The sequence below is a fragment of the Blennius ocellaris genome (genome assembly GCF_963422515.1).
Source record: "Blennius ocellaris genome assembly, chromosome: 17".
Lineage (NCBI taxonomy): Eukaryota > Metazoa > Chordata > Actinopteri > Blenniiformes > Blenniidae > Blennius > Blennius ocellaris.
Window position 1 is genome coordinate 24,595,192 of NC_137666.1, and position 12,243 is coordinate 24,607,434.

At 47.9% G+C, this 12,243-nt stretch overlaps 1 protein-coding gene across 1 annotated transcript in view; it reads left to right on the plus strand.

The window, feature by feature from the left end:
• Positions 1-269: 269 nt before the first annotated feature.
• LOC308142607 (papilin-like) overlaps positions 270-12,243 on the plus strand; it is a gene marked incomplete at both ends in the record, with an annotated part of 47,384 nt that continues 35,410 nt past the window's right edge. The window contains 5 exon segments of the mRNA XM_080513107.1: positions 270-326; positions 802-905; positions 8,335-8,395; positions 8,561-8,663; positions 10,317-10,447. Of these exon segments, the coding sequence (XP_080369233.1) occupies positions 270-326; positions 802-905; positions 8,335-8,395; positions 8,561-8,663; positions 10,317-10,447 (456 nt within the window).

Genomic DNA, 12,243 nt, shown 5'->3' on the forward strand with positions numbered 1-12,243 from the left:
ACATTAAGTATTGGCTGTGAATTAAACTCCACAGTTTAGTGTGACGATCTATAAAATCGTTTCTCCTCAGGCTGATTGATTCACGGAGAAACATTTCAGAAAGAGCCACTAAGCATGAGTCAGTGTTTGTTTGCTTCATCATCCATGACTTCACAGGTTTGTGGGCGTCGGCCTCCAGACGTTCCTCCTGGTTGTTCTGGCTTGTTGCTGAACTCCAGGATCATTATCTCCATTAGTCAGTAATGAACTTCCTCCTTCTCCAGGGAACAATGAAGATGTTATTGCCTCTGGTGATCCTGCAACTGCTGCTGGCTCCAGTCCTCATGGTACACACACACACACACACACACACAATTAATATATATATATATATATATATATATAGTTTATTTTTCTCCTCACACTTATAAAAACTGACTAATAATAATAATAATAATAATAAAAAGCAGGATCATAAACGGTAAATGTTTGGGTTGGCTTTTAGCCTCCATAAAATTAATACTGATATCAACTAGAGTAATGAATCATGAGGTTTCTGTATTATTTGTGTAATATAGTTGGTAAACCTGGCCTCCTTCTGGGTCCATTGATAACAGTTGAGTAACTTGTGATTTCATTTAAAGTCACATGAACATGTGGAAGCCAATATGGATCAGAAATCAACTGGAAATGTATTAAAAGAAATGCCTTTTCATTTTCAGATTAAAACTGAAACTGTTTGATTCATAAATACAATCAATAATCAATTTAATTTCCTTCTTCAAGACTGTTTATCGTGTGACTTACCTGTGATGTGTGCAGGCGCCTGGAGGCGACCAGTGGGAGGCCTGGGGTCCGTACGGCCAGTGCAGCCGCAGCTGTGGCGGCGGCGTGACCATGAGGACCCGGCGCTGCAGCACCCACCGGTCAGTCACTGCTACCCTGCCTCTAAAACACGCCACCTGCTGGGTGGAGCACAAACACCACAATCTCCTCCTCATTCCCAGAAGCACACACACATTTCTGGTAACCAAACACACAATCCACCTGTTCCCACACGTCTCCATGTTCAAAACGCCGTCTGAAACACTTCACTTTAAAGTGGCCAAATAAATCCTCCATTGCACTTTGTTTACTCAGTAAACACATGATCTCAGTTTAATTAACTCACCTTATCATAACCTGAACTCAGAGAAGGTGGTCAGGTGACAGATGGTCTAGTGGTCAGGTGGTCTGGTGGCGGGTGGCAGGTGATCTGGTGGCAGTTGGCAGGTGGCAGGTTGTCAGGTGGAAGGTGGTCTGGTGGTCAGGTGGCAGGTGGTCTGGTGGTCTGGTGGCAGGTGGTCTGGTGGCAGGTGGTGGGTGGTGGGGGCAGGTGGCAGTTGGTGGGAAGGGCAGGTGGTCTGGTGGCAGGTGGCGGTGGCAGGTTGTCAGGTGGAAGGTGGTCTGGTGGTCAGGTGGCAGGTGGTCTGGTGGTCTGGTGGCAGGTGGTCTGGTGGCAGGTGGTGGTGGCAGGTGGTCTGGTGGCAGGTGGCAGGTGGTGGGGGCAGGTGGCAGTTGGTGGGAAGGGCAGGTGGTCTGGTGGCAGGTGGCAGGTTGTCAGGTGGAAGGTGGTCTGGTGGTCAGGTGGCGGGTGGTCTGGTGGCAGGTGGTCTGGTGGCAGGTGGCGGTGGCAGGTGGTCTGGTGGTCAGGTGGCAGGTGGAAGGTGGTCTGGTGGCAGGTTGTCAGGTGGAAGGTGGTCTGGTGGCAGGTGGTGGGTGGTGGGGGCAGGTGGTCTGGTGGCAGGTGGCAGGTGGTGGGGGCAGGTGGCAGGTGGTGGGGGCAGGTGGCAGTTGGTGGGAAGGACAGGTGGTCTGGTGGCAGGTGGCAGGTTGTCAGGTGGAAGGTGGTCTGGTGGTCAGGTGGCGGTGGCAGGTGGTCTAGTGGCAGGTGGTCTGGTGGCAGGTGGCGGTGGCAGGTGGTCTGGTGGTCAGGTGGCGGGGGGCGGGGGGCAGTGGGCAGGTGGCAGGTGGTCTGGTGGCAGGTGGCGGGTGGCGGGGCGCAGCGATGGCAGTGAAGGATTTGATTGGTCCGACCAGCTGCTGTCAGAATCCACAGTGCTCAGATATGGAAAGATGAGGAGCATCATAACGTTTTGGCTGGTAGCAGTACTTCTGGGTACCAACATGTACCACTGTCACACACCATGACCATGACACGACCAGGGTGGGTGTGGCCTGTCGGCCGCTGTGGGGAGGGAATGTCTGTCTTTGCTCCTCCGGGACGGGAAGAAGTTTTCAACCGTCAACGTCAAGCTCACCTGGTTTTTCCTCGTCTCGTCTCAAGTCTGATCCCTGCTGTGATGCTGGAATCAGTTGTGATGCTGGAATCAGCTGTGATGCTGGAATCAGTTGTGATGCTGGAATCAGCTGTGATGCTGGAATCAGTTGTGATGCTGGAATCAGCTGTGATGCTGGAATCAGCTGGCCTCAGTTCCTCACTGGTTCATTCAGGACTTCCACGTACAGATTGAGTGTCGGCCGAGTCTTAAAACTCACAAGCTCATCAGGTTGAAAGAGTTGGGAAAAGCAGAAAGGTTGTCTCTGATGTGTCCTTCCCCGGTGTGAGACGTGGGACATGTCCCCGTCCTCCGTCACCTTCAGAAGAGTCCCTGCAGCAACCTGCTCCACATCATGTCAGTCGTTTTTACACTGGAGGCCTTCATCCTGCCGCCGCGGTTCAAACCTGGCAACCCGCGCTCCAGGTCAGCGCCTCCAGATGTGCAGCTCCAGTGGACGTTTCCTGACTGGCCAGTCGGTGTAATGTCTACAAATCAGCCGTTTCCACGGTTACAGTGAAACATTCTGGATTAAATGACTAACGGGGCTCTTTGAAGATGACGATTAATCTTTTAATTGTTGTAATCGATGACGTGACATTTCAGTCTGAAGACGTGCTCAGCTTTCTGACACACACACACACACACACACACACACACACACACACACACACACACACACTGGTGGACAGTTAAAATGTCTCTGGGCCTGATGGCGGAAATGAAACCGTGTGAAGTGGAAAATGACTTCCTGTGTTGCTGAGAGACGCTCAGTTCTAGTTCTATTGTAGAATAGAATGTAGAAGATAATATAGAATAGAATGTAGAAGATAATATAGAATAGAATGTAAAATAGAATGAAGAATAGAATGTAGAGCTGTCATTCAGTGGAGAAAACACTTCAAAGAAAGGTGAGTCAAATACTAGAAGTCATCTAGTCATCAGCAGGTGTGAACGTATGAACGTGTGAACGTATGAACGTGTGAATGTGTGAATGTGTGAATGTGTAGCTCAGTGAAGTGTGGGCGTGTCTCTGCAGACTGAACTTTCCAACCCGGTGTCGTCTCTGGTTCAGAGACAGAGGAAAAGCAGGCGGGACGTTTGTCTTCAACATGTTGAAACTCCTCTGGTCTCATGGAGCTGCAGTGACGTGACGGAGGGCTGGAGGAGCTCTATAGAGCTATGGTGGTAGATTGACGTGACGGAGGGCTGGAGGAGCTCTATAGAGCTATGGTGGTAGATTGACGTGACGGAGGGCTGGAGGAGCTCTATAGAGCTATGGTGGTAGATTGACGTGACGGAGGGCTGGAGGAGCTCTATAGAGCTATGGTGGTAGATTGACGTGACGGAGGACTGGAGGAGCTCTATAGAGCTATGGTGGTAGATTGACGTGACGGAGGACTGGAGGAGCTCTATAGAGCTATGGTGGTAGATTGACGTGACGGAGGACTGGAGGAGCTCTATAGAGCTATGGTGGTAGATTGACGTGACGGAGGGCTGGAGGAGCTCTATAGAGCTATGGTGGTAGATTGACGTGACGGAGGACTGGAGGAGCTCTATAGAGCTATGGTGGTAGTTTGACGTGACGGAGGACTGGAGGAGCTCTATAGAGCTATGGTGGTAGATTGACGTGACGGAGGGCTGGAGGAGCTCTATAGAGCTATGGTGGTAGATTGACGTGACGGAGGGCTGGAGGAGCTCTATAGAGCTATGGTGGTAGATTGACGTGACGGAGGGCTGGAGGAGCTCTATAGAGCTATGGTGGTAGATTGACGTGACGGAGGACTGGAGGAGCTCTATAGAGCTATGGTGGTAGATTGACGTGACGGAGGACTGGAGGAGCTCTATAGAGCTATGGTGGTAGATTGACGTGACGGAGGGCTGGAGGAGCTCTATAGAGCTATGGTGGTAGATTGACGTGACGGAGGACTGGAGGAGCTCTATAGAGCTATGGTGGTAGATTGACGTGACGGAGGACTGGAGGAGCTCTATAGAGCTATGGTGGTAGTTTGACGTGACGGAGGACTGGAGGAGCTCTATAGAGCTATGGTGGTAGATTGACGTGACGGAGGGCTGGAGGAGCTCTATAGAGCTATGGTGGTAGATTGACGTGACGGAGGACTGGAGGAGCTCTATAGAGCTATGGTGGTAGATTGCCGTGACGGAGGACGGGAGGAGCTCTATAGAGCTATGGTGGTAGTTTGACGTGACGGAGGACTGGAGGAGCTTCTATAGAGCTATGGTGGTAGTTTGACGTGACGGAGGACTGGATGAGCTGTATAGAGCTATGGTGGTAGATTGGCGTGACGGAGGGCTGGAGGAGCTTCTCTTCTCTCCCAGTGGGATGAGGAGCTTCTATAGAGCTATGATGGTAGATTCTAGGTGTGTTGTTGGTGTGTGAAGGTGAAACTCTGCCAAGCCTCCGTCCTCCAGACGACCTCAGTGATTAACCAGGTCTTAGATGTCCTGGATCCACCGTCCTGGTCCAAACTCCTCCACCGTCCTGGTCCAAACTCCTCCACCGTCCTCCACCATCCCAGTCCAAACTCCTCTACCCTCCTGGTCCAAACTCCTCCACCGTCCTGGTCCAAACTCCTCCACCCTCCTCCACCCTCTTGGTCCAAACTCCTCCACCGTCCTGGTCCAAACTCCTCCACCATCCTCCACCCTCCTCCACCGTCCTGGTCCAAACTCCTCCACCATCCTCCACCCTCCTCCACCGTCCTGGTCCAAAGTCCTCCACTGTCCTGGTCCAAAGTCCTCCATCATCCTGGTCCAACCTCCTCCACCCTCCTCCACCGTCCTGGTCCAAACTCCTCCACCCTCCTCCACCGTCCTGGTCCAAACTCCTCCACCGTCCCGGTCCAAAGTCCTCCACCGTCCCGGTCCAAACTCCTCCACCGTCCCGGTCCAAAGTCCTCCACCGTCCTGGTCCAAACTCCTCCACCGTCCCGGTCCAAAGTCCTCCACCGTCCCGGTCCAAAGTCCTCCACCGTCCCGGTCCAAAGTCCTCCACCGTCCCGGTCCAAAGTCCTCTACTGTCCTGATCCAAAGTCCTCCACCGTCCCGGTCCAAAGTCCTCCACCGTCCCGGTCCAAAGTCCTCCACCGTCCCGGTCCAAAGTCCTCTACTGTCCTGATCCAAAGTCCTCCACCGTCCCAGTCCAAAGTCCTCCACCGTCCCGGTCCAAAGTCCTCCACCGTCCCGGTCCAAAGTCCTCCACCGTCCCGGTCCAAAGTCCTCCACCGTCCCGGTCCAAAGTCCTCTACTGTCCTGATCCAAAGTCCTCCACCGTCCCGGTCCAAAGTCCTCCACCGTCCCGGTCCAAACTCCTCCACCGTCCCGGTCCAAAGTCCTCCACCGTCCCGGTCCTAAGTCCTCCACCGTCCCGGTCCTAAGTCCTCCACCGTCCCGGTCCAAAGTCCTCCACCGTCCCGGTCCAAAGTCCTCTACTGTCCTGATCCAAAGTCCTCCACCGTCCCGGTCCAAAGTCCTCCACCGTCCCGGTCCAAAGTCCTCCACTGTCCTGGTCCAAAGTCCTCCATCATCCTGGTCCAACCTCCTCCACCCTCCTCCACCGTCCTGGTCCAAACTCCTCCACCGTCCCGGTCCAAAGTCCTCCACCGTCCCGGTCCAAAGTCCTCCACCGTCCCGGTCCAAAGTCCTCTACTGTCCTGATCCAAAGTCCTCCACCGTCCCGGTCCAAAGTCCTCCACCGTCCCGGTCCAAAGTCCTCCACCGTCCCGGTCCAAAGTCCTCCACCGTCCCGGTCCAAAGTCCTCTACTGTCCCGATCCAAAGTCCTCCACCGTCCCGGTCCAAAGTCCTCCACCGTCCCGGTCCAAACTCCTCCACCGTCCCGGTCCAAAGTCCTCCACCGTCCCGGTCCAAAGTCCTCCACCGTCCCGGTCCAAAGTCCTCTACTGTCCTGATCCAAAGTCCTCCACCGTCCCGGTCCAAACTCCTCCACCGTCCCGGTCCAAAGTCCTCCACCGTCCCGGTCCAAAGTCCTCCACCATCCCGGTCCAAAGTCCTCTACTGTCCTGATCCAAAGTCCTCCACCGTCCCGGTCCAAAGTCCTCCACCGTCCCGGTCCAAAGTCCTCCACCGTCCCGGTCCAAAGTCCTCTACTGTCCTGATCCAAAGTCCTCCACCGTCCCGGTCCAAAGTCCTCCACCGTCCCGGTCCAAAGTCCTCTACTGTCCTGGTCCAAAGTCCTCTACTGTCCTGATCCAAAGTCCTCCACCGTCCCGGTCCAAAGTCCTCCACCGTCCCGGTCCAAAGTCCTCTACTGTCCTGGTCCAAAGTCCTCCACCGTCCCGGTCCAAAGTCCTCCACCGTCCCGGTCCAAAGTCCTCCACCGTCCCGGTCCAAAGTCCTCTACTGTCCTGATCCAAAGTCCTCCACCGTCCCGGTCCAAAGTCCTCCACCGTCCCGGTCCAAAGTCCTCCACCGTCCCGGTCCAAAGTCCTCTACTGTCCTGATCCAAAGTCCTCCACCGTCCCGGTCCAAAGTCCTCCACCGTCCCGGTCCAAAGTCCTCTACTGTCCTGGTCCAAACACCCCAGCTCACTCTATTCGTAATCCCCCAGCTGGATAAAGCACTGATCGGGGGCGGAGCCTCTTCGTCCTTTCCTCCACTGAGTTTTTTCTGGCAAGGTTTGAATATTTCGCGTTAATATTGCAGTAACCGTTGGCCCCAGGCCTCCTGCGCTCCGGTGCAGCTGACGGAGCTGGAGGTCTGCTGGGACACGTCCATGCAGTCAGTGAGTCACACTGTTTGTCCTCAGCAGCTCCAGAAATCCTCCCAGCTGCTCGCCGTCATGTCTTGTCTGGGAGATTTCCCTCAATCGAGCCTCTAAACACTGTGATTCTGACCGGCCGGCTCGTTTTCAGGAACTCCCTTTCACTCTCAGCTCCTTTTAACAGGAAGTCACTGGAAGTCAAATCAAGGACAAGTCGGATCCGGCTTCAGGATCCGTCTGTCTTTCCGGTGGTCGGACATGAAGGACGGACATTTCTTCCCCACGTCACTCTCACTTTGTTCCCCATTAGAAAAAGTGAGAATGTGTTTTGGTGCTGCTGACGCGCTCACGTCTCGTCTTTAAGGCTTTAGGGCAGGAGCTTTTCAAGGTGACTTAATCACAAGTTATCGGCGCGGCGAAGCAATCTGCTGTCTGACAGCTTGGCGAGGCGCACGCCCGTCTTCAGGTGTTGTTGACGCTCAGGTTGCTGAGGGCTGGTTTTTCCTGCAGGATGGATTAAAGAGGAATGCCGCTTAATGTCAGAGCTCTACCTTGTTATTTCAGCCAGTCACAGACAGCCTCTTATCTTTATGTCCCATAAAGGAAAACTTGACGTTTGAAACATGAAGGTATTTACTGCCAGATGGACGCAGATCTACTGATGTACGCCACCCAGAGCCGTGTGCACACGGTTTACTACGAGACACTGGGTACATCAGTGAATCGGGGCCTTGACAACCTTTCGCCCGCGGGAGACGGGACGCGCACATTTTACCTCAAATAAAAGTTTTATTTGTCGCAGAGAATCATGACGCAGAAACAAATAAACCTCATTTACAAAGGGGAAATTTAATTGATCCCCCGGGGAAGGGGAAAAAAATAAATTTTATATATATATATATATATATATATATATATATATATATATATATATATATATATATATATATATATATATATATACATACAATTATATTTTAATTGATCCCCGAGAAAAAAAATAACATAAAAAAAATAAATATATATATATATATTTTTTTTTTTTTTTTTATGTCATTTTTTTTTTTTAAACAACTAAAAAGAAAAAAATTTTTTTTTTTATGTTATTTTTTATTCTTGGGGCTCAATTAAAAACAACTAAAATAAATATACATATATATACATAGATTTTTTTTATTTAGTTTTTTTTCTTAAAAACAACAACAACAAAAATATATATATATATGTATATATATTTATATATTTTTTATTTTTCCTCGGGGGATCATATATATTATGTCATTCTTTTCACCAGGACGGACGGAGGACACAACTGTGTAGGACCAGAAAAGTCGTATCGTTCCTGCAACATTCAGGTGAACAAACTTTCATCGACTCCTGTTTGACGCCAGTGACGGTTTTACTCCTGATCCTGAGCCTCTATCGCCCCGTTACTTGATTATGAACTGAACCTGTGAGTATTGCTGCTCCGCTGACCTTTGACCTCTGACCTTTGACCTCTCTCCCCCGCCTCCGTCCAGGACTGTCCGGAAGGATCCAGGGATTTCCGTGAAGAACAGTGTTCCGAGTTTGACGGCACCGACTTCCAGGGAAAACGCTACAAGTGGCTGCCTTATTATGGAGGTCAGAGACTCCACCTTCAACATCTTCTTGTGTTTGTTCAATGCTCTTAATTTGAAATATCAGCTGAGTCTTTGTAATCTGCCATTTCTCTTCCACTTTGCACTTCCACTTATTTTATAACACCAATTGGCAGACCAGATCAGTGTTTTTCATCACACTGGTGTTCCGCCAGATCTCGTCAGGTGTGCCGTGGGAAATTATCCAATTTCACATGTTTTTTTTCATGTTTTTAAAAAAAAACATTTCCTCTCTCAGCCGCTGTGAGAGCAGTGTGCAGAGTAATCATGTATAAATACTGTGGCGAGTACCACGGAAAAATTGCTCTGAGTCGAGATTCTATTCTGCCAGCTGAACACCAGAGGCTTTTATTGTGACATGAACATATGCAACCAGAGCTTCATAACAGGATGAGACTCCACACAACACATTTCTCACTCCTGGTTGATCACCAACATCCAACAAACCAAACTAGACGAAATAATGAACGATCTGAACCGAGGAACAAAAACACAACACAAGCACAAACCAACACACACAACAACCCCGACAATAACCCTCAATAACCTCCGGCAACACATAACCTGAACTCCCATCATGCACTGCAGCGACCAACTCCGTGATGCTACAATACTCTTCACCACTAGAGGGCAGCACAGAACCTTGCCGGTGAAATGTAAAGTGACAGACGTCAGTGTGGTTCATCTCCACCTCCTGCTACCATCTTGTATCAAAGTACTGTGTCAGTGACAGTGATGGAGAAGTTTTAGAAAACCAGGATCTCAGCTCTTCATCCATCAGGTCCCGTTTTCACACTGACGGAGTCACTATTAAAAAAAGTCCTTGCTTTCTGGATTTACTGGATTCCTGTTGATAAAACTTTGATGAGAAAGACTTTATATTGTTAATAGAGGCTGCAGAGTTTAACATTTTAACATTTTCAGGTGGAGGTGTGACTCCAGAGTTTTCCAAAGAAAAAAGTGTGTCTTGGCTCAGAAAAGGTTGAAAAACACTGGTTTAGCACAGCGGTCCCCAACCCCCCAACCCCCCAACCCCCGGGCCATGGATCAATTGGCACCGGGCCGCCCAAGAAATAATTAATTATTTCCGTTGTATTCATTATCTGAGTCTGAACAATCTTTTATTTTGAAAAATGACGGGATTCTCTGGGTTACATCTCGTCACTTGAGCGCCAAACGTTTAACCCACAAGCTAGCAAAATGAGCGAAAAACAGACGTGTTTGGAAAGTTTCTTTTGGAAGGGGAAAAGGGTGAAGAGACAGAGGAAGAGCCTACAACTTCCAAGAAAAAGAAAGTTTTTAACAGACGGTACCAGGAGTTCTACTTGAAGTATGGATTGATGGCGACAGGTGATTCCCACAGACCAACAGGCTAACGGCTAACGGCTAACGGCTCTAACGAGGCAATGAAGCTTTCAAAATGGCTTCGCCACTTGGAGACCAAGCACCCTGGATTAAAAAACAAGCCCCCGGAGTATTTTTTATAACGTTTGTTATTTTATTATAATATATATTTCTTTATTATCACGTTTATTACATTTGCAATATAAACAATCTACTTTGGGGACCACTGCTTTAGAGGACCAGAACCACCAACGTGCTTCTGGTCCTCAACACGTGAAACTTTGTCCGACAGCTGAGAATCCCTGCGAGCTGAACTGCATGCCGAGAGGAGAGAACTTCTTCTACCGCCATCGCAGCGCCGTGGTGGACGGGACGGCCTGCCACCCCGGGCGGAGGGACGTCTGTGTGGAGGGCGTCTGCAAGGTGGGTGTCCTCCATCTGAAGCCGGCCGGACAGAAGAGCGCCCCCCTTTGGCCACTGTGTGGAGAAACAACCAACCTCACCACTTGATACAACATCCTACTTTGCAGCGGGGGTTCATTGATAGAACAATTGAAAGGTTGCAGGGTTTTTTTTGTTTTTTTTTTATTCTTTATTTATGAGTTTTTATATTTTGACACAATAAAACATACAGAACATTGTAGAACAGGGAGTGACCAGTAGATAACAATTAATTCTCAATTAAAGAAAAGATATCAACAATCAAGATGAGAGAGAGAAAGAAAGACTAACTCTAGTCTACATTCTGAGTATAGAATTGGGCCTTTTTGCATTAGTGTGTGTCGCCATCTTACCCCGACATGCGTCAAACCAGCCATGTTTATCATTAACCAGCCATGTTTATCATTAACCAACCATGTTTATCATTAACCAGCCATGTTTATCATTAACCAACCATGTTTATCATTAACCAGCCATGTTTATCATTAACCAACCATGTTTATCATTAACCAACCATGTTTATCATTAACCAACCATGTTTATCATTAACCAGCCATGTTTATCATTAACCAACCATGTTTATCATTAACCAACCATGTTTATCATTAACCAGCCATGTTTATCATTAACCAACCATGTTTATCATTAACCAACCATGTTTATCATTAACCAGCCATGTTTATCATTAACCAGCCATGTTTATCATTAACCAACCATGTTTATCATTAACCAGCCATGTTTATCATTAACCAACCATGTTTATCATTAACCAACCATGTTTATCATTAACCAGCCATGTTTATCATTAACCAACCATGTTTATCATTAACCAGCCATGTTTATCATTAACCAGCCATGTTTATCATTAACTAACCATGTTTATCATTAACCAACCATGTTTATCATTAACCAGCCATGTTTATCATTAACCAACCATGTTTATCATTAACCAGCCATGTTTATCATTAACCAGCCATGTTTATCATTAACCAACCATGTTTATCATTAACCAGCCATGTTTATCATTAACCAACCATGTTTATCATTAACCAGCCATGTTTATCATTAACCAGCCATGTTTATCATTAACTAACCATGTTTATAATTAACCAGCCATGTTTATCATTAACCAACCATGTTTATCATTAACCAGCCATGTTTATCATTAACCAACCATGTTTATCATTAACCAGCCATGTTTATCATTAACCAACCATGTTTATCATTAACCAGCCATGTTTATCATTAACTAACCATGTTTATCATTAACCAACCATGTTTATCATTAACCAGCCATGTTTATCATTAACCAACCATGTTTATCATTAACTAACCATGTTTATCATTAACCAACCATGTTTATCATTAACCAGCCATGTTTATCATTAACCAACCATGTTTATCATTAACCAGCCATGTTTATCATTAACTAACCATGTTTATCATTAACCAACCATGTTTATCATTAACCAGCCATGTTTATCATTAACTAACCATGTTTATCATTAACCAACCATGTTTATCATTAACCAGCCATGTTTATCATTAACCAACCATGTTTATCATTAACCAGCCATGTTTATCATTAACCAGCCATGTTTATCATTAACCAACCATGTTTATCATTAACCAGCCATGTTTATCATTAACCAACCATGTTTATCATTAACCAGCCATGTTTATCATTAACTAACCATGTTTATCATTAACCAACCATGTTTATCATTAACCAGCCATGTTTATCATTAACTAACCATGTTTATCATTAACCAACCATG